Genomic DNA, 26,328 nt, shown 5'->3' with positions numbered 1-26,328 from the left:
TATATATATATATATTTGCATATTGCATACCCTAATAAAGAAATTTAATATTTCAATTATGTTTCAACTCTAAAATATTTTTGTGCTGTATGAGTTATGTACAAAGTGCTTTATTTTTACTTGGAAGCCGTATCTGACTTTTCTCTCGTTCACTTGTTTAAATTTTTCAAGTATCCAAGAACATTTGTCTTAATTTTTCTGCTCTTTAGGTTCTTCTGCAGGGGGAAGGGAAATTATATGGTCAGAATATATTGTTTTAATCAAGTAGAAGGATGCTTGTTATATGCTGACAAGCCGTGAGCATGCATGGACCCTGTCTATGGCTCTACATCCCCTTTCCCACTTAAGGCTGTATGAAAGCTCCATTACTTTAATTAGGTCTGATGGGTTGTGATAGTGAATGCTAATCTAGGTCATTGCATATGTAAATGTGCAGCTGTACTCTTGGAGCATGCCAAAGCATATCAGCTGAGGTGTCCAGTCATCACCAGGCATCAAGCCCAGTATTGTGTAGATAACTGCACTGAGCAGCCCATCTTCAGGTCACTGGGCTCTTTAATAATCAGCAGTTTGTTTTTTCACAAATAGAGCGGCTGGAATTATACGCACTTCCTGTAGACCTGCAATGCATCCTGGGTACTCTTTTAGCAATACTTAATGACCACAAAGCTATTCTCATGACAGTTCTTTAACAAAGCTTACAAACATTTCCTCATGTGATGGTTTGGGGTCAGCTTGTAGCAATGCATATTAGTATACCCAGTTCTGGAAAACAGTTTTCAGTGCAGATTTGATTTGTTAACTGTTAGCAAGTTAATATAATGAATTGAATGAATTGAAGTAGTTACACAAGCTGCCTGTCCCTATTAGAGGTCAAGACAGCACATTCCTGAAGAGTAAATAGAAGGAAAAACAACAAATAATGGAACTTTTGAGGTGTCAGTGGTATAAGATCATCATTATAAAAACACCAATTTTATATGTTAAGGTTATCAAATAAAAGAAAATACAATCACATAGGATTTACAAGGTTATACACAATAAAGAATGGAAGAAGAAGTTGGGGTTTTAGGCACCAATTGACAAGTGCCAATGAACTTCAAACAACAGTGCACGGCTTTGTACACGCATTTGTGGATCACATTGTAAGGGGACCTCCTCCTCCTGATGAAGCGCCCCGCATCGAAAAACGCGTTGAGCACAATAATGCAAGTACGGCATCCCCAATGAGCTCTGCAAGTACTACACCACCGCACACCAAATGTGTTTCCATTAGAGGTTTCGGTTATTTCAGCCTATGAATGAAATTTTCTTTATTGATTGTATCCAATTTTGAACTTCCTAATCATGTGTATAATTATTATCTATCATGTACTATTACCTCATACATGGAACCTAGTGGGTGCAAGTAGGTTCCCATCTAATCATGCATTGTTTTATATATATATATTTATACTACATAGTTGTTTGAAGTTAATTGACACTTGTCAATTGGTGCCTAAAACCCCAACTTCTCCTTCCATTGTTTACTATACTTAACTAGGGGTTGGCACCTCATTCAGGACCTGCACACCCACCACCAATCCTTTTTTGTTCAAGGTTATACACAATACCATAAGTATACCCATATGTCTACCCAGTACACTAATACATAGCTTCCATATTCTGTAAAGGTACAAACTGATTCCAGAAAATGCTGATGATAGTAGTAGCAAGAGAGTGGTCATTTTCTGATTCATTTAGCAGTGTAGTGCCTGCTTCTTCAGAACATATGGTAGGATCTAAAAATATGGTGCCATGCCAGGGGTAATCTGCATCCCATGGGAGGATATCATTCCTGGAGATTCAAGTGTTAATAGACAAATAGGGAGAACAAATGCCCCCCAAAAAATAAGGGTCTGACAGTGTCCCCAGTTATTCACTTTATGGGCAAAAGTTCAAAAGAAGTCCAAGACTCCATCTATACCTCTTGCCCGCATAGCATATTATCACTCTCCATTGTGACCATGACAGGTGTAGGCGCTCCATATGCAGCAAACATGGGAGTGTGACTTAATTTAATAGTTTGTTACTGTTATAAACCCCTCCCCCCCCAAAAAAACAACAACACAGGGCCATGGTACGCAATCATAAAATTAGGATTTCTTCTGAAAATAGGATTTCTCATACAAAAGTTATGAGGTTTTCAATCTTCCTCATCTCTTTTCCAGTACAATGGAGCATGTATCTTACTCTTAAAGTGACATAAATTTGCTGCCTGTACAGAATGCAATGTCAACTTGCAGCATTAGAATTAGGGAGAAGGGCAGTTATACAGTGCACAGTGATCTCCCATAAGTTCTCTGCAACTCCTGTAGATTAAAGTTGGATCAATTTATCTGATCACCATACTCTTTATGGAATGAAAAAAAATAATTCAATCCTTAAATGAAGGAAGAATGTAAAGCTGTATAATGTCTGCTCTGGTGTGCGCACATGCACATGGCAAGAGCTCCTCACTTGGTGTATTTATGTTGGATAAATGTGCATCCCTCATGACATAACTAAATTAACATTATGTTAACTGTGTGTCAAAACATGTTTTTGGAATAAAATATTCAGGTAATCTGGCATAGGATACAATAAAGGTACCTAGAGGTGCTTGCACATACCTTTAAGATGTTTTGTACTGCATGCTGGGAACCCCCCTCCCAGTCTTGGGCGCTCTGTGTTTAAAGGCTGCCTTGTTCTGAAGTGAGTGCTTTGATACCCCAGCAGCTCTGTGCCACTTGAACCAATCTAAATATTTTTGTTGTGTGTCAGGACACTACAGAAATTCAGTTTTGTGTCCACAGCTCCTTGGGCTCAGTTCCTATAGAGCTATTCTGCAGTAAAAAGGTATGTGCACCTTACTTTTTATTCAGTAGGAAATTAGCCCTGTGTGCTGATGTCTATAGTTGAAGGAACTCCTGTGTATATACATGGGCACTGCTAGACCCCAGCATTGGAGGCATATGCCCTGGGTCTTCTTAGTACCCTGGGTCTGGAAACATCCAGTTAGCTTGCATGCAGCCTTCTGGTGTTAATTGTCTCACCAATTGCTGGTTGTCAAGTAGTCTACAACTATTTTAATGAAGATGGCTATATTCTATGTTCTGAAAACATACGAAATGAAAAGTTTAATTTAAAAAAAGCAATCTTATCTTTTATTTTATGAGTTTTTTTCTAGCTGTTTTTCACCCTGAGGGGTTCATTTTTTTTATTTAACCCCCTCATGACAGTGATGTTCAAAGCATGTCGCTGTCACTAAGTGTGATACTTCGATACGAAACCACGCTTCCCGCAAAATAGTACAAGCACGATTTCAGTAGCGGATCCTGCATGTTTGCGGCTATAGCAATAGCCGCAAAAGAGCGGAGTCCGTGCAGTTGTACAAATTTTAGCGTTTGCGCACAATGCAGAAAAACACGTATGAAATGCAAATGCTATATGTGAATGGAGGCTTATGCGAAAGCCGGGTATTGGCTAAGATAGGTGCAGATGTGACAGCAATAAAATGAAGCTTAAAAAAAAAAAAGTGAAAACAATTGTGAAAAGTGAAAAAAAAAGTAAAATAAAATAAAAAGTTTAAACCCCTCCACCCTCAGGTACAAGAACATGCAAACTTAAACTCGTGTCGGGTGTGAAAAAACAAAAATTGCACCACACATGTTACATATTGTCGTTAACATTGAAGTGAGAGCAATAATTCAAGGGCCATCACTCGCTGTTACCTCTAAACTAAGCGGTAAAGGCTTTTAAAGTGTCAGGTACCATCGTTTTTTGTGTCATTTCACGGGTGTGCGCAGTTTTAAGGTTTAACATGTTTGATATCTATTTACCCGCTGCAACCTCGTGTTTTACGTTTTACAAAGAAATTGGGTATTATATTGTGTTTGTGCGCACTAAAATTCATTTTGGTGTATTTTTTCCTAAAAATATCAATTTGATAAACATTTTCGCAAATATCATGCAACATAAAAAATTGCAACTAGCATTCTTTTTAGGCTACAGGGCTCCTGCTTTCTGAAAATATACTGTACAATTGTTTGGGGGTTTTAAGCAGTTTTCTAGTCAAAAGATTTTAAAGTGCGTGACAAATGTAAATATTGCTCTGGTAGTCAGGTGGTTGAGTTGTTTTTATTTTTTGATTGGCTGGCATAATGTATACCTAATTTCCAGATCTTACTCTACAGCAGAGTGATATTGCCCATTCAAGGGACCCTGCTATTCTGATTAAACCTAATATATTGATGTTTATTGACAAAATGGGATTGTTTTGTTCATGTTATTTTTAATCGATTCTGATTTCTTTACATTCTGATAGATACAGAGATAAGTGAGGGCCTACTTTACTACTTGTTCAGATTATGTAAATACTTTAGTGTGCATTATCTGAGCACAGGTTCACTTTAAGGACTGGTAAGCTGCATTGTACTTGATTTTTTTTTTCTGCCCTTAGATTGTGTGAAACCTCCATGTTTACTGCACACAAGTGGACGTGTTTACATTTATTAACATTAAAATTAAAGGAACAAAAGAGAGCACCTCCATAGTGTAAAAATGTTATTTAATAGTAAAAACACGCAGCTCTAAGGCTGTACTTACAACAGTTCGGTAGAATAAAAACCAGTAGAATAAGGTGAGAGGACGAAACCCCTGGCAGGGAGAATCTGGAGCAATGTAAAACACCAGTAACCTCGATCCCTGTGTTGATAAATGGTTTACGCGTTTCTGGGGCACGCCCCCTTCATCAGAACCAACATTGGTTCTGATGAAGGGGGCGTGCCCCAGAAACGTGTAAACCATTTCTCAACACAGGGATTGAGGTTACAGGTGTTTTACATCGCTCCAGATTCTCCCTGCCAGGGGTTCCGTCCTCTCACCCTATTCTACTGGTTTTTATTCTACTGAACTGTTGTAAGTACAGCCTTAGAGCTGCGTGTTTTTACTATTAAATAACATTTTTACACTATGGAGGCACTCTCTTTTGTTCCTTTTCTCATAGACTGGTGGTCCATCTAATCTGTGGCAGCTGCCTCCATCGTGTTTGCTGTATTTTTACTGCTGGGGTCTTTTTGGATTTGAAGGCGCCGGTATTGTTTTGCAACATTAAAATGAACCTGTGCCCAGAACACGCACAGTAAAATTATTGCATATTCTGAACAATCAGTAAAAGCACTTTAAACAAACACTCATTCATCTTTGTATCTATAAGAATTGTGGAGAACAATAATCTTCAAAGTTCATAACATAGGTATTGAAATTTGAACTTCTTTCTATGTAGAGCAGATCCTGGCATGTTGCCAACCTCCAAAATAAACAAGCAGCAGTTGGAAAATGGAACCTGACTCTTGTCTTTGCTGTAAGCTTTGATAATAAATTCACATTAGAGCTGAACTCCAGCACACTCCAGCACTACGTGTGTACTGTAACCACTTGCTAACAGCTAAGCTTTAAGCTTCATTCAAACCTATGGTTTAGGTGCATTTATGGAGTCCTGCAGCAGGAATCCCTAAACGCACCTAAACAGTAGGTGTGTATTGAGCCTTAATGCCTGCGTCCACTCTTCTGTACAGGAAAAGGTCAACCTGTCACCGACAGCTCCCGATCACCTTTTACGATCAGGATCCCGGACAGGTCCTGATCATGTGATCGCTGTGATTGACAGTCACAGCGATCAAATGATCGGGAGCCCACCCCCCATCTCCATCATTGCTTTTAAAGGACCAGCAGCAAGGGGCTAATAAAAGAGTGAGAGTACTCTGCAGCACTTAGGAGTATACATGTATAATGAATATTATATAAAACCTTCTGATCAGAATCTCTCACGACGTGAAGGAAGTTCAGCCACTTTTGCATTGCACTGGAATACTGAATGATTTAAGTTATGCACATAGAATGAGCAGAATTCTGTCATTTCAGAGAATTGTGGAAGGAAATCTGGATTGTGCCAGTCTAGTGTTTTCTATGATAACCACGCATAAAAAGGAAAGCACTGTTTTGTATGTCAGATTATTCTGTTACACTACAAGATATCATAGACAGCCCCCTAGTGATCAGATATTACCAGAGCTGTACAGCACAGCGGGTCTTCTCTATTATTAATGTAGCAGATACACTTGTGTGGCAATGGAATCCAGCAGTGCAGGTTTAACCACTCAACTACTTCAATTTCAGATGTGTTTCAAGGGTCGACATCAGAATATTTTGTTGAAATACCTATATTTATTTACCTGTTATATGGTGGATATACTCTGGAAGCTCAGCGGTCATATTATGTCCCAATTTTTGCATATTAACTTTGTGAATTCCCATTATTATCAGCGATCCATTCGATGTAATACTCTAGTAATAAAAATGTACATTTAAATCTAAACTCAAAGCAGATATAAAAGACACAAATTAATGCAGCTCTTCAATAATAAACCTAAAGAAGAACTCCAGGAAAACCTTTCATTAACCCTTAGAGTGGGGCTCGTTTTTTGTCTAGCTGCTAAATTAAACTTATACTCACCCGAAGTCGGCCAGCTGTCACATCGCTCCCTCCAGCCTGTCTCCTCCTACGCAGCAGCATTGGAATGTTCCTTAGCGTTCTCACGTCTATACACTGTTCATAGAACGTAATGATTCACAGGGCCTTCGACTGCTGCAGATGAGGGGGAGTGAGGCTCCAGGGACTGGTCTAAGAACAAGCCGGCTCAGAACATTGGGTGAGTATAACTTTTTTTAACCTAGACAAGAAAAAGCGGTTAATCCTTTCAGTGTGGGGATAGCCCCACTGCAAGGATTAAACATTTTTTTTCCTGGAGTTGTTTTTTAAATGAAGCAGTGTAAGAAACCTATATTCGGCTTGGTATGTGCCTCTTGCTGTATACTGTACAGCAGAGCTCATAGAGGGGGGTAGAGGAGCAGCACAAGGAGCCGATCAAATGTGCTGCAATACAAGGCCTATGCTTATGGCAGGAAAGAGCAGAGTGACAAAGGGATGAGCTAATCAGTCTGCTGCTTCTCATTTCACTGTCCAGTTACAGGCTGGGTGTGGGGAGGAGACCTCTAAGTGAAAGTCAAACAGCAACAGAAAGATCATGTCCCCTTCCCTGTTAGGCAGGAATGTGCTGTGTGGTAGAGCTGTGTAAATTGTAGAACTGGATGGAGAGAAATCCTTTTTGCAGGTAATGTAGCTCCTTTATATGTGTTTTATTCATACTGTTTGCTTAGAGTTTAGCCTTAAAACTTTCAAAACCAAGTGAAAGAACTTAAAGACTCAATTATGTCACGTGTAATAGCATGCTGTTTGCTGAAATGTGAAAAGCAGAAAAACTGTACAGTACTTAAAAAATCCATGTGTGTCAATTGGGTCCATTCTCACCAGAACTGTATCCTGCATGCTGCTTAAGTGTTTTGACCTGCAATTTCCCATTTAAGTGAACTGGTTGGAACCCTTGAAATACATTGCATTTTAACACAGTAATAGTTTGGTGTTGATGTATATATATATTTTTGCTTTTTATGTTTACCTTTTAACTCTTAACATTCTTATGCACATTATTCAGCCACACACAGATCCCACATTATTCAGCCACAGACATGTCCCTTATTATTAAGCACCGGAAAGATCCCACATTGTTCAGCACCACACAGGTCCCTTATTATTCAGCACTGAACAGATTCCACATTATTCAGCACCTATGTGTCTTGGTAGCATCCAGTAAGAAGACAGAGAAACTATTCTTTATAAAATGACCATTGTGGCCAATAATTGTATGACAATGAGTCCCCTGATCCAGACACAGGAACACAAATAAAACATAGTTACTAAATGCAGAAAAATTACCTATGCACCCTTCTGCTCCATGGGTTAGAAATGGAGAATGGAGAGCATACCCTCAGTTGTCAACTGGGCCCCAAGAACGTGAGTAGTTATTACATCTAAGACACCAACTACATTAACTATGTTCTGTGAGAATGAAAGTAAAGTTACCTCTCCTACCTTAAGTCAGATATCTGAGATTGTTGTTTCAATGATTCGATAATTTCCATAGTCATGAAATCACAAGGTCTGCTTTAATGACAGCCCCCCTAAATAAAAAAATAAAAAAAAAACTGACAAAAGGGAGTCTTACAGCTGCTGCCCAGGAAAGCTATGGGCTCAAAATCCTGCAAAACATATTCACATACAAAGTGAGAGCTGTCATTACAGTGGACATTGGATTTTCATGGAAGATCCCTATTAGGACTAGGCATAAAGCTTTTACCCCACATAAATGTGCAGTGCTATATAATATAAATATGTAATTATGATTGGTGATCACACTCATTTGACTAGATAAAAAGTTTATAAAACCGGACACAAATAATAACAGAATGTTTTAGTTTACTCTACTCTGTTTTTAACAACCAAACTTTTGCTTGAATAATTAATACCGTGTACTGCATAGGTTTTTAGAACCATGGTCTTGGATTGTGGTAAATATATTTAAAACAATTGACAGAAGGAGATAACACTGGGTGATGTTAATTGTAGTGTGAGCTCATTCTTTTAAATTAATCTTGCAGCAATCACATAAGAATCTACTGCAGTTGGGTATACACAGAGTTGGGTCAAAAGCTCCTGTGTGATCTATTTTTCATTTTATCCTTTAGCCTCATTGTTTATGTCTCCATATGTAGGAGATTTTCTGGGCTCCTTTGTCTTAACAGTAGCAGTTAATTGTAACTTGTAAGGGCGGTGTGATGTAAACTCCAGCAGAGAATATACATAGAGGTGCACGATTCATAGACACTGTATGTTCATTTTTCCAGCTCTAAATAATGTGCCTGATAAAAATAGAACAAGAGACGAAGTGTTAATTTTTTTTTTGCCGCAGAGACCAGGTCTTACAGCCTGGTTATTAGTGGAGTGGGGTGCTAGTGCCAAATGGACCAATATCAAGTAGTGTGAAATCTTTATCGGATGTGAGCTTTATCCCCACTGCGTCTGCCCTGGTTGGTCACTTGCAACAGGCTTGTGAAGGGGAGGAAAGCCATGAGATATGACTACATTCATTAGCGGACTGTGACAGATCTGTGTGACATTGTGACATTTTATTCTTGGCTGGAGCTGCTAATTATCCATATTTATAATTGTGTGTGGCACTTTCAGAAATTACTCTGGATTTTAATAGCAGTTTAACCCTTTCATTTGCCTCCAGGGTTTTACATTAGAGACTTGTGTGATGAAGTGAAACCTGGCCAGATCTTCTTTTCATCCAAAATGGTTAAATTGTTCCTAGAGCCAACAGAGTTGTAAAAAAAAAAAAAATATCTTAAAACGTCTGTGTGTTGTTTTAACCTGTTTTCCAAAAGTGATTTGATTGTCATATCTATTAATTATAATATTTGTTTGTAAAACTGTAATTTAAGGAGTGGTAGTTCTAGTTTTTGTAGTGGATTTTAATTCCTTCCACTTTGCTGGTCTGCTTGAGTATTTGATCTTACCTATTTAATTTTGTATAATATTGTTTGATTGCATTTGTATTTATATCTGTCAGGAAAAAAAGCATTAAGGTATTAACTAGACAATTCTTTGTACGTTTTGCAAATTGAAAGCATGTTCGTTTTTAAAATAATGGAACTTACTTATTAAAATTGAATTTTAGCCCCCTTCCTGGCAGGTTGGGCCTCCTCGTCTGTGGCTTATCTATTTTTGTATGGCACCTCTGACCCCTTTTTCTGCTATTCTGCCACCAATTCTCCTCTCTCTTCCTTTTTCTACTCTATCTTGTTTTTCTTCCACCTTTTTGTGTTTGCTTTTCTTATTTCCTATCCTTTCTCCATAGAAAGTTTATAAAAATTGCCTCTGCATGTTGTAACATCAAGGAGAGGTCTGGTTTTCTTTCCTTCTTTCTTGATGTCACAGAAGTATTGGATGCCATTTTGTTTGGAGATGGTTTGCTACTAAAGACTTTGTTTTGTTTATGACTATTGAGATACACCGATCTCAATACCAGTATTTGTGCCAATATTGAGCATTTGCACGAGTACTAGTACTCATGCAAATGCTTCTATACCAAAACCCGATACCGGGGCTTTACATATGCAAATGAAGCGGCTGCCTTAGGTCCCACGCTTGCTGGGGACCTCGCGGAAGCCTTCTTGGGAACCACACAGCATTTCTGCTGACCCGCACATCTCCTCCACCTGAGACCCTCTGCCCGCAGACATCAGGCTGGCACCCTGGAGCAGTGCAGCAGCACAGAATGCGTTATGTACAGGTATGGTGCAGCTTAGCTGCACCTGAACTCCCCAGCTACTTTAGAAATATTGCGTGCTGTTTCTGTTCTGTGCTTTATGGCTAGTTCACAACAGCCACAGTGTGTTTTCCAGCCATGATTGGTGCCGTAACGCAATGAATCACATTCCGGTTGGCTCACTTTGTTTTAAGGTGGGAGGGGGCTTGGGCATTGAAAGCAATGACACCGCGGCCTTACCCTATGGGCACAATGCGGTCATTTGCACCCGAACGCGTGGCACATCAGTGCCTGCATTCCTGGCATGTGAATTCAGAAAAAATGCTGCATGCATTATTTTTTCTGACTGCACCAGACCGGAATGCAGGCACTGATGTGCCATTGACTTCTAATTCCCCCGCCACGCCCCTTCCCACCCCAAAACAAAGTGAGCCGCCCGGAATGCGATGGAGTGCGTTCCAGGACCAATCGGACCGGAACTCATTGTGGCTGCTGTGAATTAGCCCTCATTCTGCATTGCTGTATAATGTATTGATAGGATTTGTAGTCCTCTATAACTGATGGTATTCTTCTGCATTGCTGTATGATGTATTGCTGGTATTTGTAGTCCTCTATAGCTGGTGCCATTCTGCATTGCTGTATAATGTATAGCTGAGATTTGTAGTCGTCTACAGCTGATGATATTCTGCATTACTGTATAATGTATTGCTGAGATTTGTAGTCCCTCTACATCTTGGAGTCAGTGGCAGAACTACCAGGGTTGCCGCTGAGACCGGGCCCTGGTGCTCCACCACTGTCCTAAAATCATTAGAAAAACTGTCACATGACACTAAAAATAAGGTATCGGTAATTGGTATCGGCGAATACTTCAGGGTAAGTATCGGTACTCAGACTCAATCTTGAAAAAAATGGTATCAGTGCATCCCTATTTATGACATTAATTCTCTGTAATGCTTTGATGGTTGTCCAATATTTATACTGGATTTGTTGTTATTTTATGAAGATCATAAATAAAGTATTTATGAAGCTGAACTTCACAAATTTAAACAAGAAAATTATTACTATTATGGCCAGCCGAGTGAATAACTGAGCTGAAGTGAAGCCTTGTATGGCTAAAATTAGACGTACATCTGTGAGCCGAAGTGCAGAAGGAGTTTGACTCAGCCGATCCAACATCTAGTTCGGCTGAGCTGAAGCTACTGGAGCTCATGGCAGTAAGAGCGGCAATTAGCTTGGCTATTCTGCTCAGTACCTCCAAGGTAGCGAGCAGAATAGTAAAAAAGGTTAAATGAATGGAAAAAAAATGTTGAAAAATTATTTTTAAAATGTTAAAAAAATAGGAAAATTTAAAAAAATGAAATATTTTAAACAAAAGAAAAAATAAATAAAAAATGTAAAAAACGATGTACAATGACCCGACTGCACGCGATGAACTCCCGTCGCATAATGTCAAATCTGACAGATGCCGGCAAAATAAAAACAATTGGGCGGAGGTAGCGGTGACATCACCGCAAGCTCCATCCAACTGTTTCCTATTGGGCGGCACCTGTCAGAGTCTTATAGCAGGTCCCGGCCAATAAGTAACAACTGGGCGGCTCCGTGATTACAACTGGGCGGAGCAAGCCATGAGATCACAGCTGGATCCGCCCAGCTCTCATTTGCGTGGAGAAAGGTCGGCTGTCACTTCGGCTCAGTCGATCTGAAGCACATGCCTTTGGCTCGGCTGCCTTCAGCTGCTGTACGTGCTATTGCGAATAGCCCGTACAGCAGCCCTTCGGTTCCACTACTGAAGGGTTTAGGCGGCCGAAGCGAGCCGAAGGATCAGCCAAAGCTACAGCTGAAAACGTCGGCTCCATAGTGAATAACCATCTATGTGTCCCATCCCCGGCTCAACAAGGTTTATAGCTCATGTAGTTTACATTCTGACATGATGGGCTCCCCAAGCTCTTCTGCAGAGACAGAAACAAATATATCAATCTTGCTCAGGACCGGATTTACTCTCCCTGCCGCCCCAAGGCGGGGTACGGCAATGCCCCCAGCTGAGGGAATTTTTTTTTTATCAATTGTTTATTTTCACCTAACTTTATTGCTATCACACAGGAACTAACAAGTTCCTGTGTGATAGCATTTGGAGGTGACAGGTTCTCTTGATTGACCCTGTCACCTCCAATACAAGAGTTCTAGCACAGCACTGTGCTGGAACTCCTGTGACAGGTGAGAGGGGAAGAGCACAGCTCTCCCCTCTCACTGTCTACACAGAGTGGCAGGGTTACTTTTAACCCTACCGCTCTGCTTACCGCTCTCCATTCTGAAGGCGGCGGCGGCGGCGAGGAAAGAGGATGCAGCATGGAGAGAGGTAGGTGCATGGGAGGGAGGGGGGCGGCGGGGGGAGGACGGGCCGTCACTCTGATTACAAATGTTATTACATAGTAAATCAAGCACTTAATATATCCCAAACAGTTCAAATCCAATTTTTTAACGCCACTTAGCTTCCAGGCACTTTGTTCTCCAAGCCCTGTTGTGAGCACTTGTAAAGAAACAACTAATTTCTCCTATTCTACATTTAGCTCTGCTTGTGCAAAGCAGGGCTAAATGTAGAAAGTAAATTACCGCCCGGTGCCCGGAATTCTATGTTCCAGATGTCGGGTGATTCAAACCTGTGCCGCCCCTCTGCTCAGTGCCGCCTCGAGGCTGGGCCTTGGTGGCCTTGCTGGGAATCCGGCTCTGATCTTACTATTCTTTGCTACCAGAAGATGCCAAGCGCCACTATTAGCTCAAAACTGGCAAAAACCACTGAGACCCTGGTACACTCATCTACCGTCCAGTGAAGTCAGAAGTGTTCATCAAGGAAGAGTTGCAGTGGTGTTCACTTAAAAAGCATGGCATGCAGTACTTTTTTCAAGTGCACCATAGGTGATACACAGTACAACAGCATCGCACCATGGTTTGCCCATATAACTTAATGAAATGTCACATGTGACATTTCAGTAAAGTTCTTACAAAAAAAAACAAAACAGTGCAATGCAGCTTGATCGAGTTCATCAGCACTGTCCGGGCACACACACACCAGTGGCCATGCAGTACAGCGCGCCTGCTGATGTGAACAAGTCCTTAAAGTGCACTTATGCTTTAAACTACATGGCACTTTCTTATACACCATATGACCTATAGTTTGTAAAAAAAAAAAAAAATTACCATCACACCTATAAATATGGCCAAAAGAATTCAAATTCTTACTGTCTGCTGTTACAGCATACAAATAAATTTTAGACACTTGTGTGTTTCCAATCTTGTGGCCATAGTTTGGGGAAGGCTATTTTCTATTGCAGCATGGATACAACTCAGTTCCACTCTACACAAAATGTATTAAGATATGGCTTGACAAGTTTATATGGAGGAACCTGACCTATATAAAATATTCTTACTGGTTTGCCAATTGTGATCATCCAACATCAGAATCTGGCTTCATAAAAACTTTTTTGAACAGAATGGGCACATATTCCTACATAGAACTCCACAATTTTGTGGAAAGCCTTCCCAAAAGAATGGAGGCAGCAAGAGGGAAAGCAACTCCATAGTAATGCCAATGGTTTTTGAATGGGATGGTTAACTAATTCATATAGATGTGATAGTCAAGTGTTCACAAACTTTTGGCCTACTATCCTTAATGGACTTTTTACTGATTTAGTTTATGAAGAATGCTGCAGGAGAAATCCAAATAAGAAAAGGAGAACATCTAAAACTCCCCGGGTGGACAGAAACAGCATTGAAGACTATGTCAGAGAGAGTTTTCACTGTTGACAAGTAATTAGAAAAATAGAGGCAGACTCCTATAGCTTTAATGCCAATGTTTCAATGGATTCACCCTTTAAGTATTTTATTATGTTGATTTAAATCTTGCAAACCCTGTATGAATTCAGTGCTAATCACTAGACAGCCAATCTGTAAAGTATAGCTCTATACAAAAGCTGTCCCAATCACTAATGAATTACTTTTTAGATAAATCTTATTTGATTTGATATTCTGCAAGCTGATGAATATTGTAATTTTTACAAGAACAGTTGTTCTGTTTTATTGTCTAACCATACTGCTGTACTACAAAATACTTAGATTACATATAAGAAGACAATATGTAAAAATGACCATAGTAAACTGTAAACGTGGTGATCTACCAGGTCAGTGGAAAGATTAAATTGTATATGTATGTATTAAATGCGTATAGGCCTTTACCTATTGTTTTTTTTTTTCTGGGATAACTAAAACATCCTTAGAATATCCATGCCTATTCCCTAACAGAAACATTAGTTCATTCTGATTTTTTACCTTTTTGCCTTGTTTTTACAGAGGCACATGACCACCTATCCTTACCGGTGCACCCTGGCAGACTTTAAAATTGAAAAGAAGATAGGTCGGGGGCAGTTCAGTGAGGTGTACAGAGCAACTTGTCACTTGGACAGGAAGCCAGTGGCTCTGAAGAAGGTCCAGGTAAGCAAGAGTACGATACACAGCATAATTAAAATATTCAATACATATGTGCAACTCTTGAAGAAGTTGTACAGTACTGAGATGTAGTTAAATCATCATGAACAATCAAAATCATTCATGTTTAGAAATCTTTGTGTGATCAATAGCTAGTCAATGTTTTATCTCTGCAAAAAAAATACACCTTTTTTGAATGTATACCACATCTGTCTATTACCAGAATCAGGGAGAAGATCATGGTGGAGCCTGGCAACTCAGGCATTTATTGAAATACAGGCAGATGTATCAGGGCTCATTCCCATGGATGCAAATATAAACATATGGGTATACAGCGTAAAATACGCTGTATGTGCAAATTTTGTTTTATTTTCTTCTTGGTTAAGCATAAGCTCCACGGATCATTGTCCCCATAGTAATCAAAATGTTATATTTACCTGAAAATATTTTCGACAATCTTGTTTTTAATCTTAGCCATAATAAATACATAATACAATAAAAAACCCCCATAAAAACAGAATATATTGTATATTCCCTTTGCCATAACTGATCTATGAGTATGTACCTAGGATAGGGCTCGAGTATAACCACACAGAGCTAACAAACTGGACTGCTGGCAGCTCTACTTGCTGACCTCGGTCCCTCTGCTAATCCTGTATAAGGAGTTTACAAGCTGTTTTCACCTCTTGGTAGTAGATGTAAAAATGCAGTCATGTTTACCAGGAGTCTGCAGATTGCTCTTAAGCCAGCTCTCCCTTCACCTTTAATAAAGTAGATGTTCACAAGTGTTAGCATGTTTTAAAAAGGAGCCATGGTGGTTTTATAAAGTGTGGATGGTTTTACAGAAAGCCAGTGAGGCCTAAAATGAGCTATTACTGCCGGAAGAGATTATTAATGGCAGAAGTGACAAAAACATGAACAACCTGGGACTGGACTATTTAAAACCTGGTCCCACTTTGCGTTTATCATGATACTAGTTGCTTCCTAGCTAGATCAAATCCAGACAATTGTTTCATGTTTACAGTTGCTTGCAGAAGGGAACAATGGCGAAAAAGAAGAAAGCGTAAGATCGTAGTGTGGACAAGCGAGCTTATCAACAATAAAGACCATTATAACATGCTTCAATCCCCACTTTGGCCAGGGATCCTTTCCCACATACAACCTCATGAATTAATCGCTGCAGTAACTAAAAAACAAACAGATGTAAAAGCCCATATCAATTAATCTAAATCTGTGGTCATGTGACATGCTGGATCCCAAGTCTTCTCTCTCAATTACTTTAGAGGGCAGGGGTCTTTTTTCATATTTTCACATTGCTGCCTGGGTGATATGGAATCTTCTAACTAGCTGTTTAGTTTCATGATGTCTTTATGTAGGGGCAAGTTGGTGGAGTCACAGACTGCAGTGTTGGAGCGCCAATCTCTTGGTAGTGGTGCTGATGAGGGACATGGACAGTGGAGTCAGTTGAGTAAACAAAGTAGAAAAAAAACAGGTTCTCAAAAAAAAAACCCTCATGGGGTGGAGTTGGCTTAAACTTGCTTAGAGATGGGTTTTAGCTAATTGTTAATTGTTATATAAAGAAGGCAAATATAAAGTTTTAAAATCTATCCCTTTCAGTGGGGCTACCCATGCACTTAAGGGTTAAGTGCTATTTTTAGTCCAAGTGGTCTAAGGACCATTGACATCATCACTTCTAATGCATGTCCAGTGAGAACACCAAGGAACATTCTACAGCCAGGGCGGTGGGTTAGAGAGGTGATTGCCAACCACCGAGGGACTGAGGATCAGGTGAGTATGTCTGCTTTATTCCATCCCCTAGAGAAAAATGAGCATAGTTACATAGTAGTTACATAGTATTTGAGGTTGAATAAAGACATAAGTCCATCAAGTCCAACCTATTGTGTGTGTGTGTATTTATGTTTGAGTTGGTGTGTGAGTGTGTATTAGTCCATGTATGATTTTGCTCTTAGGCGTATCTGTAACCCTGTAGATTATGGTCTCCGAGGAACTCGTCCAGGAGTTTCTTGAATGATTCCACACTCTTAGCTGAAATCACTTCCTGCGGCAGCGAGTTCCAGACCTTAACCGCTCTAACTGTAAAGAACCCCTTGCGCCCTGGGTGTTGAATTTTTTTATCCACCAATTTATGGTTGTGCCCTCTGGTTTTTGTTACGGAGCTAACCGTAAACAGTTTGTTGATAATGTTGCTGTCGCCCTTGAATAGTTTATACAGGAAAATCATGTCCCCCCTTAATCTCCTCACCTCCAAACATATTTAAGAGAACATATTTAATTTTAGCAACCTTGTTTCATAGCTCAGGTCCTCAAACTCTTTAATGAGTTTGGTTGCCCTCCGCTGGACTTTTTCCAGCTCAAGGATATCTTTTCTGAGTATCGGTGACCAAAACTGGACCGCATACTCCAGATGTGGCCGAACCAGTGATCTGTAAAGTGGCAAAATTATAGACTTGTCCCTGCAATACATTCCCTTCTTAATGCAAGACAGGACTCTACTTACTTTGTTTACAGCAGCCTGGCACTGCGAGCTGTTATTCAATCTGCGGTCTATAATGACCCCCAGATCCTTCTCCGTTTCCGACTTCCCTAGTGGCACACCCATAAGTGTATAGTCCATTTGCCTATTTTTAACTCCAAGGTGCATTACTGTAAATTTATCGACATTGAACTTCATCTGCCATACAGTTGCCCACTCCCCGATTTTATCCAGGTCCTCCTGTAATGTTATAATGTCTAAATCTGTGTCTACTACCCTCTCAATTTTCGTATCATCAGCAAACACTTAGACACGTCTATTCACTCCCTCCCCGATATCATTAATAAATAGGTTAAAAAGCAGGGGACCCAGCACAGAACCCTGGGGCACGCCACTCATGACCTCCGCCCAGTCTGAGAAGGTGCCATTAACTGATACTCTTTGCGCACGTTCTTGTAGCCAGTTTTCTATCCACGTGCACACTAATTCATCTATGCCCATAGCCATTAGCTTGTATAACTTAAAGAAGACTGTCCGTCACCGCTACCAGCAGGGATTTCCCCTCCCCTGTCTCTGTTCCTCCAGCGCTTATTGGAGGACAGACAGGGGGGGGCCGGGAACAGCTGGCTCTTGTTCTAGAGAGGCAGAGCCAGCTGTCAATCAGGCAGCAGGTTGGGTCCCAAAAACATTGCCAGGATCCTTTCTGGTTGCAGTGCAGCTCTGTGTTGTCAGCATATAGCAGGCAGCAGCCAGCTATATGCTGAGTTTGGGTCACAGGAGTACATTAGTAAATATACTTCTGTGACCCAAAAGAGAACTAAAGATAAAAAAAGTTTGGCTTAAGTTCTCTTTTAACGTTTTTAAAATGCCCAGAGTTTTTCTATAAGCTGGCCACATGGCTGGGCAGTTATTCCCAGAAGAAAGACAAGCAGGAAGATATCTGCCTATCCACGTGCAAATCAGTGGTTGACCTGCCACAAAACCCAGTAGCAATGCACATGTGGTACTTGGATTCCTTTCTTTGGTAAATGGAAAAGTAAGGAGTGCCTTGGACTGGTGAATGCACTAATGTCCAGCAACATCTTTAACATAGTGAATAATGCTTTATATTGCTAGTAATAAATCTAATTGTTGCACTCTCTGTTTTTATGAATCCCTTGTGCAAAATATGAAGGAGTTAATAAAAATAATGGCATTCTCCTTTCCAAACAGATATTTATATGTTCAGTTGACACTGGTAGGTTGAATCAACTGTTGCCTTTTAGGTCCCTTTCACACAGGCTGATCAGGAGAGGATCCATGCACGGATCTTCTCCTGATCAGAGCAGTACGGAGAGGATGGCACCACTGTGGCACCCGTGCCTGTACATTTGTTCCTCCATCTTGCGATGGAGAAAAGAACTAAAACTTCCAGACCCAATGTCAGTCCATGGAGAATCGGATGTCCATTTAGATCAGATTACCTCCCGATCCGGCATATACAGATCCAGCTAAATGGATATGTGATCCGTTTTTCTTTCCAGACTTGCCTCGAGGCATAGTCTTACATTGGGCATCCAATTGGGTCCGCTTGAAAAACTGACAGGCGGACCCTATCAGACTGCCCGTGTGAAAGGGGCCTTAATTTCCAGAGAATCCAGTGGTGACATTTTCCCACGGTAGTTGCGTTTTTGCATGCTCCTACTACCATAGGTGTCAACTTACTTCTGCCTAGAATCCCCTAATATTATTGTACATAGAGTCCTTCAGGAAGGAAAAGGGACATTAACATTTGGATTTGGGAGTTCAAATGGAAGTGTCTCTGACATGTGTTACCAAAAGTAATATAAATTCACATATGATTAAACAAAGGTGCTTTGAAATCATGGAGTCGACTTTGTATGTTTAAGTTTTATGGAATATTTGTATATAAGCACATTAAACAATATGTATCAATGTATTTAATTATATATATATATATATACACACTATAATATACATAATTTTGTAATTTGATAAAAACTTGTTATTCTTTACAGGTATTTGAAATGATGGATGCCAAGGCAAGACAAGATTGTATTAAGGAAATTGATCTTCTGAAGGTAAGTTGTGCTGTTGTGGATTTTGTTGAATTTTATAGCACCTGGCAACAATCACCTGATGTTAATGGTATCTAATGCTGGGCACACACCTTACAACCATCGCAAGACTTTTGTCTTGCGATGATTGTAAGGTAATTTAAAAAACGTACGATCTGCCTATCTTGGACAGTGCTGGTCCTGCCTTCAGGTTCTGGGGTGGCTGCTATCACTTGCAGAGTCCTCTGGCTTCATCCTTTCGTGTGCGCTCCTGGGATCAGGGTGTAGTACTGATGCTGCCTGCTGCCTCCGCCTACATGCACAGGCAGTCACAGATTACTAGTTTTAAAAAAAGCAAAAGAAAAAAATAGAACCCACATGCACGGTGGCGCAAGGCATGAGGGGGCTTGTAGTCCCGCTGAAAAATCAGGGGAATAGCACCAGCATCCAACACTCCTGGATGTGTGCCAGATGCTGAAAATCTTTCAGCAAGCTTATCGCTTAAGCATAGTCGAGATCGCCAGCGTGGACAGATTTAAAAGGAAAGTATTATACTTTTGCTTTGCAGGATGTACCGTATATACTCGAGTATAAGCCGTCCCGAATATAAGCCGAGGTACCTAATTTTAGCCAAAAAAACTGGGAAAAAGTATTGACCCGAATATAAGCCGAGGGTGGGAAATGAGGCAGCTACTGGTAGATAGATACCATTAAAATACATTAATATTTATTTAAAAGAAAAATAACCTAGCTCTGTAAGTGGAAAAGGGGGTACAGGGCTACATATCATGTACTACGGATCATTTAACCCATTCATATTAGCAGAGGATAATTGTAAATCTATTGTTCAGTGCACTCTATATGTAGTATATAGTACATGTACATATAGAGTGCCTGCAACAATACATTTACAATGATCCTCTGCTAACATGAATGGGTTAAATGATCCATAGTACAGGGCTACATACAGATCATTTAATACATTCATGTTAGTATAATTGTAAATGTATTGTCTGCACTGTATTAGCAGTATATACTCTATATAGAGTATATACTGCTAATACAGTGCAGACAATACATTTACAATTATACTAACATGAATGTATTAAATGATCTGTATGTAGCCCTGTACTATGGATCATTTAACCCATTCATGTTAGCAGAGGATCATTGTAAATGTATTGTTGCAGGCACTCTATATGTACATGTACTATATACTACATATAGAGTGCACTGAACAATAGATTTACAATTATCCTCTGCTAATATGAATGGGTTAAATGATCCGTAGTACATGATATGTAGCCCTGTACCCCCTTTTCCACTTACAGAGCTAGGTTATTTTTCTTTTAAATAAATATTAATGTATTTTAATGGTATCTATCTACCAGTAGCTGCCTCATTTCCCACCCTCGGCTTATATTCGGGTCAATACTTTTTCCCAGTTTTTTTGGCTAAAATTAGGTACCTCGGCTTATATTCGGGACGGCTTATACTCGAGTATATACGGTACTTGTTTTAATTTCGTTTAAAGTATCAACAGAGCTGCTTTAAAGGATAACTATGGGGTTAGGGCTTTTCACCATAGTCCTCCTTAGGGTAACGGGAGAACACAAACTAGCGTACTCCCCTCACCCCGAGCTCAGTATACTGTGAGCTACAGCTCGCGGTATACTGAGACGCCTCAGCTGAAGCGGATCCCGACAATTATGTCTGGATCCACCCAGCTGCGTGAGTGACAGCTGGCTCTGCCTATCTAGAGGCAGAGCCAGCTGTACCGGCCCCCTTCCCCGTCCGTTCCGCCAGTCAGCGCTGGAGGATTGGAGGGAGGAATCCATCCCCTCCCCTGTCATGGTTCTCTGCCGTGACAGGATCGAGAAGTGAGCGAACGCCGGTATGTGTTCGCTCACTTCCCGATCTACTGAGCCGACCTTTGACAGTTTCTTTGTCGCAGGTCGGCTAGAACTATGAGGTGAGTGAAAAGCACTCACCTCATAGTTCTCCTTTAAGCTGTAAATGGATGTAAACTCCATTTATTCAGTGCAGATTTATTAACAATGCACTTCAAAGGAAGTGCTTTTCAGAGGATATGCCTGCTTCCTCCCAAAGCAGGCACATCTATGAATTGTTCCACTGTCCTTTTCTTAAATCCTAGATTTTATTACTTGCTCTTTACATCGCACCCTAAGGCCACATGCAGATTTTGCTAATAGCTGCGACTTCCAGAGGCAATCACCTATGCCTAACCGCAAGTATTCCTTCCATCTACAATTACATGTGGACAGTCACAGACAGAAGCGGCCAGTGTCAGGCTGGCATTCACTTGAACGGGCAGAGAGACCTCAGTTGTGCTGGCCCACCTGCTGCAAGAATCTGCAACCACAGCTATTATCCCCGCGTACATGTGGCCTAAGTCATCATTATAGCAAATGTATAATAATGCGGCAAACATAAGGGCTTTTAAGGTATCAGAAACACCACTGATATAGCACAAAAGTAGGTTAAGATTACTTTTATTATATACAAAAATATATAAAAGAAAATTTGATTGTACATAATAAAACACTTAAAACAGTGATCCTTCCTTCATATTGTGGCACACAATCAAGACCTCCCTTATAAAGATACCAACAATATTGATAACTTATCCAAAGACCATATAGAGTCCAAAAAATGCGATATTGTCACAATGTCATGGTATCAAGGGGTGCCAATGTTCAACGGATTTTGCGCCCAATATAGGGGCTTCTTCAGGAGGAGGGAAGAAGATACTCTATATAGATAGATATACATGAAGGTAAGTATACATACTTGTATATCTATCTATATAGAGCCTTGGTTCTATATAGTGGGTCGCGTCCACGTGTTCAGTGGGTCGCCGCATGCCCCGCGAAGGAGCTCCTTCCATACGTGCATTGCTTATCGCTCCCTCGCATGTCCTGTAGGGGTGCCTGGACTGGAGTGACATCACATTCTGGCTCCCAACACCTCTACAGGCGCACATGTGAGCTGCACAAGCAATGCACATATGGATGGAGCTCCATCACAGCACAGCTGCCCACACTGCCATGCGTTCCATAGTAGTGCGACTTGGGTTGCGACTTAATGACCGAGGACAAATGTGGGTCCTGAGGTTACACAGGTTGAGAACCACTGATATAGAGTATCATGATGCGGCTTTGCGGCTTCAATATATACAGTATATTTGCAAATGCATGTACCCAGAATCTCTCTTTTTAACTTTATACTGATTAGACAATCTTTGAACATTAGTATGCTCACGCACTGGGGAAATGATGTACTCTGCAAATGCCCCTCTCAATTTGCATCGCCCATACCAGTTTTACATTTATCAAGCTGCTACCATTTAGAAGTAGCCTTTCTATATTATACTCCCTTTACTGAAGTTAAAGTGACACTAAATTTAGAAGTTAAATCTTAAAAATGCATTCAAGTACCTCAATTATTTAAAACACTTTTACTCATGGGAGCAAACTTGGACGACAGGGAACAAAAGTGGCTACTGTTCAAAGATTGTCTAATCAGTATAAAGTTAAAAAGAGAGATTCTGGGTACATGCATTTGCAAATATACTGTATATATTGAAGCCGCATCATGATACTCTATATCAGTGGTTCTCAACCTGTGTAACCTCAGGACCCACATTTGTCCTCGGTCATTAAGTCGCAACCCAAGTTGCACTACTATGGAACGCATGGCAGTGTGGGCAGCTGTGCTGTGATGGAGCTCCATCCATATGTGCATTGCTTGTGCAGCTCACATGTGCGCCTGTAGAGGTGTTGGGAGCCAGAATGTGATGTCACTCCAGTCCAGGACAGTGTTAGCATGAATTCAGAGATTATTTGAGGATCTACAGCTGAGTGATACACAAATAAGTTATATTTTTGTTACTAGTTAAGGTGCTTAAATGCATTTTTAAGATTTTACTCCTTAGTGTAGTGTCTCTTTAACATTTGGGACAAGGTTTTAGTGTTTGTACCCAGTGCAGTGTTTTCTCTTTTAAGAACTTCACCATTTTTTCTTCAGTACTCAGAACACTTAGGGTACGGTAGAATCGGATCAGAACGCACTGCCTATGGTGTGAACTAATACTAAGTAGCACTGTGGGACATCCATGCAATCTTTAGTAAATGTGAGATGGGCAGTGGTTTCCTCTATGGTAACTTTCCACAAACACGGTTCCTTTCCAGTGACTTATAGTAGAATCATGAACAGAGGTGTTATGAAGTGTACCATAGCACTGATTTTTGAAGGACTTTTTAAAGTGTCTCTAAATAACAAATATGTAATATATAGCAGCTTACAAGCCAGATCTGTCTTGAACGTATGGAGGTCTTAGTCTTTAAAATGTATTTTTCTGCATATAACGGAAGAAGTATTGGGAGAGTAAAATATACTATTCCCAATAGTTAGAGCCGGCTTGGTACACTGCAACTCCCACACCCTCTATAATATGAGCTGAGCAATTGGTTATGCACTGATCGCTCAGCTCAATGTCTCCTTTTCCCAGAGGAGTGACTGTCAATCACTGCTGACCATAGGAGTATGTTAGTAAATGTACTTCTGTGACCCAAAAGAGAAGTAAAACCAAAGTGTGTAACATGAAACATGGTCACATCCACCTGTCCACCCTAACACCCACTTACCGGAATCAGGGGTTCTTCTCCAAACAAGCGACTGTAATTTTTTTTAAATTGGAGTGGCTGTAAGTGGCTTCGTAGACACAGCCTCGTCATCCATTCTCAGAATCTGTAAATGGAGAAACTATTGAGTCCCATCTGCCACAGTAGCAGAGGGACTTGTAGTTCTCAAAAGAGTACAAGTGTTGTGACGTCACCACACTTGTAGTCCACTCATGCTTCATCTTGTCCTGTGACTGGAAGTCCGTACCTTGGTATGGGCTAGGGCTGGGGAGGAATAATCTGCAGGAGCCTGAGCATTGCCCATGCGATCCACTGATCACAGTTGCAATGCTTTTCAGGCTCAAATGCTAAAAAATTAATAAACGCACATTTTTTTCCTTTTATTAATGCATGTGCATTTAATATTTTTTGGGGAAAGGGTGGATTATGCCTTTACCAATGTGTGTCTGATATCATCTATATTTTTTACTAAAGCCAAATTGCTTTTTGGCAGAAGCATGTCTTTTTTATGGCAAGGCTGGTCAACCTTCCTATCAATACCAATTTTTCAAGATGCCATTATCTTGTTGCAAGAGGTTTTGTCAAATAGAACAGTCTTTTCTTATTATATAAGTATGGCTTAGATAAAGATCAGATCACATTTTTTTACAGAGCCATTTATGTAGAAAGCCAGAAAGTTTGCAAAGGTTAACAAACTGTATTTAGTCACTGTTATTGGGCTCACATATATTATTTTCCTGTGCTAAGGTCTGGGGAATTTTGCTTGGTTTGATGTGAAAGTATAGTTCCATCCTATTCAGTGTTTTAACACCCTTGGCTTTGAATCCTGTAAGGCAAGCGCATCCCTTTGGTTTCAGCTGGTTTAAATGTATTTGACAGAACAGGCTGGAATTTCACATATCTTCCTAATATTTTATCGGCAATAATCTCACAGAAAGATGTTTAGTGGCCCGTGGGCATTGCTTTGCTGAATATATATATTTTTGAAACATTTCACACTTGAAAATTTGCAAGTATGCTCAAAGCCAGGATCCCTGCAGAGAGAAAAAATGCCATTTAAACACTCAAATCACAGCATCAAACAGCTCAGAATCTGGTGAGTCAGTTTGAGCAGTCACATTCTGTTGTGAATGAGCAGTGAGTGTATCTGTTTTACTGCCTGTAGGGCATTTCTTTCCAGTGTGTACGCATTTATAAATTATGTCTGATACAAACCCTGAGCGCATGGAAGTCATCTTACGAGTAGCTCAACAAATCAAAAGTAACAATAATGTAAGTTTTAAGTGGGATCCCAAGCAACCGTTTAACGCAATACAAGGTCAGCAGTTTGCGGGAGTGCAGAGCAGGTGGATGGCTCCTTGTTTAATGCTTTAATATATGATGGTTGAAGGTCTGATGTGCTGTATACTTCAGAGGGTTGAGAAGATCACTTTGGTGTGTCTGTCAGCGTCCTTGCTTGGTGCTTGAAAGAAAATCAAATGTCAAAGTGATATACTCAGCCCTGTTTCTGTTAATTGACGGATCGGATCCTGACCTTCTTTCATAGCGTTGGAAAAAAACAAAAGATTTATTAAGTTTTTGTTGTTGAAAGGCTAATAAACATAAGAACAACTCTAAATAGACATGAAAATGAAAAATACAAATAAAATGAAATATATAGTAATGTGTAAATTGCAGTAGGGTCATTAGAACTGAAAGAGGAAAATAATTTGTATCTAAAATCACCAAATCTTCATATCACATAAAGAAATACTTTAATGGTGAGCACATGCCTCCAACTGGCAGATACATATGCAGATATTTGAATGTTTTCCTGATGTTTAGCCTTTTTTTTCTCATTAGCTTTCTATGATACAACAGAAGTTTTCTGTCTTTGATTATCCATGATCTGCACTGTCAGTCAGCAGGATAGTGATTCATGAGGTTGTTGGGTATTAGATGTATTTTAGACACCTATTTAATTAAAGGAGAACTATGGGGTAAGTATTTTTCCCTGAGTGATTTTCACTCACCTCATAGTTCTCCTTTAATGTTAAAAGGTTTATATTCAGTGATTTCAGCTGTTCTTTTTGAAGGCTAAATTTACTTTCCTGACTATGTTTTGTTTCACACGCAGATTCATGGTGTAACATGAAACATGGTCACATTGCAAACCTCTCCCCCCTAGCTGCATCATCCATTTACAGGATCTGTGAATGGAGAAAATACAAGTCCCATCGGCCACTGCAGCAGAGACGCTTGTAGTTCCCAATGGAATGCACTTCTAGTCCATTCATTTTTCCTCCCATTCATGTTACTGAATGTCGGTACCTTGAACAGGAGGAAGAGTCTGCAGGAGCCAGACCATTGCACTCGCGATCCACTGATCGCTCTTGCAATGCTTT

The 26,328-nt window shown here is 40.2% G+C and overlaps 1 protein-coding gene across 1 annotated transcript in view; it reads left to right on the top strand.

Moving 5' to 3' along the window:
- NEK6 (NIMA related kinase 6) overlaps positions 1–26,328 on the top strand; it is a 194,516-nt gene that overhangs the window by 85,601 nt on the left and 82,587 nt on the right. The window contains exons 3-4 of the mRNA XM_018568178.1: positions 14,595–14,735; positions 19,242–19,304. Of these exons, the coding sequence (XP_018423680.1) occupies positions 14,595–14,735; positions 19,242–19,304 (204 nt within the window). The remainder of the gene's footprint in view (positions 1–14,594; positions 14,736–19,241; positions 19,305–26,328) is intronic.

Source organism: Nanorana parkeri, unplaced genomic scaffold (assembly GCF_000935625.1).
Source record: "Nanorana parkeri isolate BGI_ZX_2015 unplaced genomic scaffold, ASM93562v1 scaffold1151, whole genome shotgun sequence".
NCBI lineage: Eukaryota > Metazoa > Chordata > Amphibia > Anura > Dicroglossidae > Nanorana > Nanorana parkeri.
Note: the sequence above shows the minus strand (reverse complement) of the source record. Positions and strands in the feature narration are given on the sequence as shown.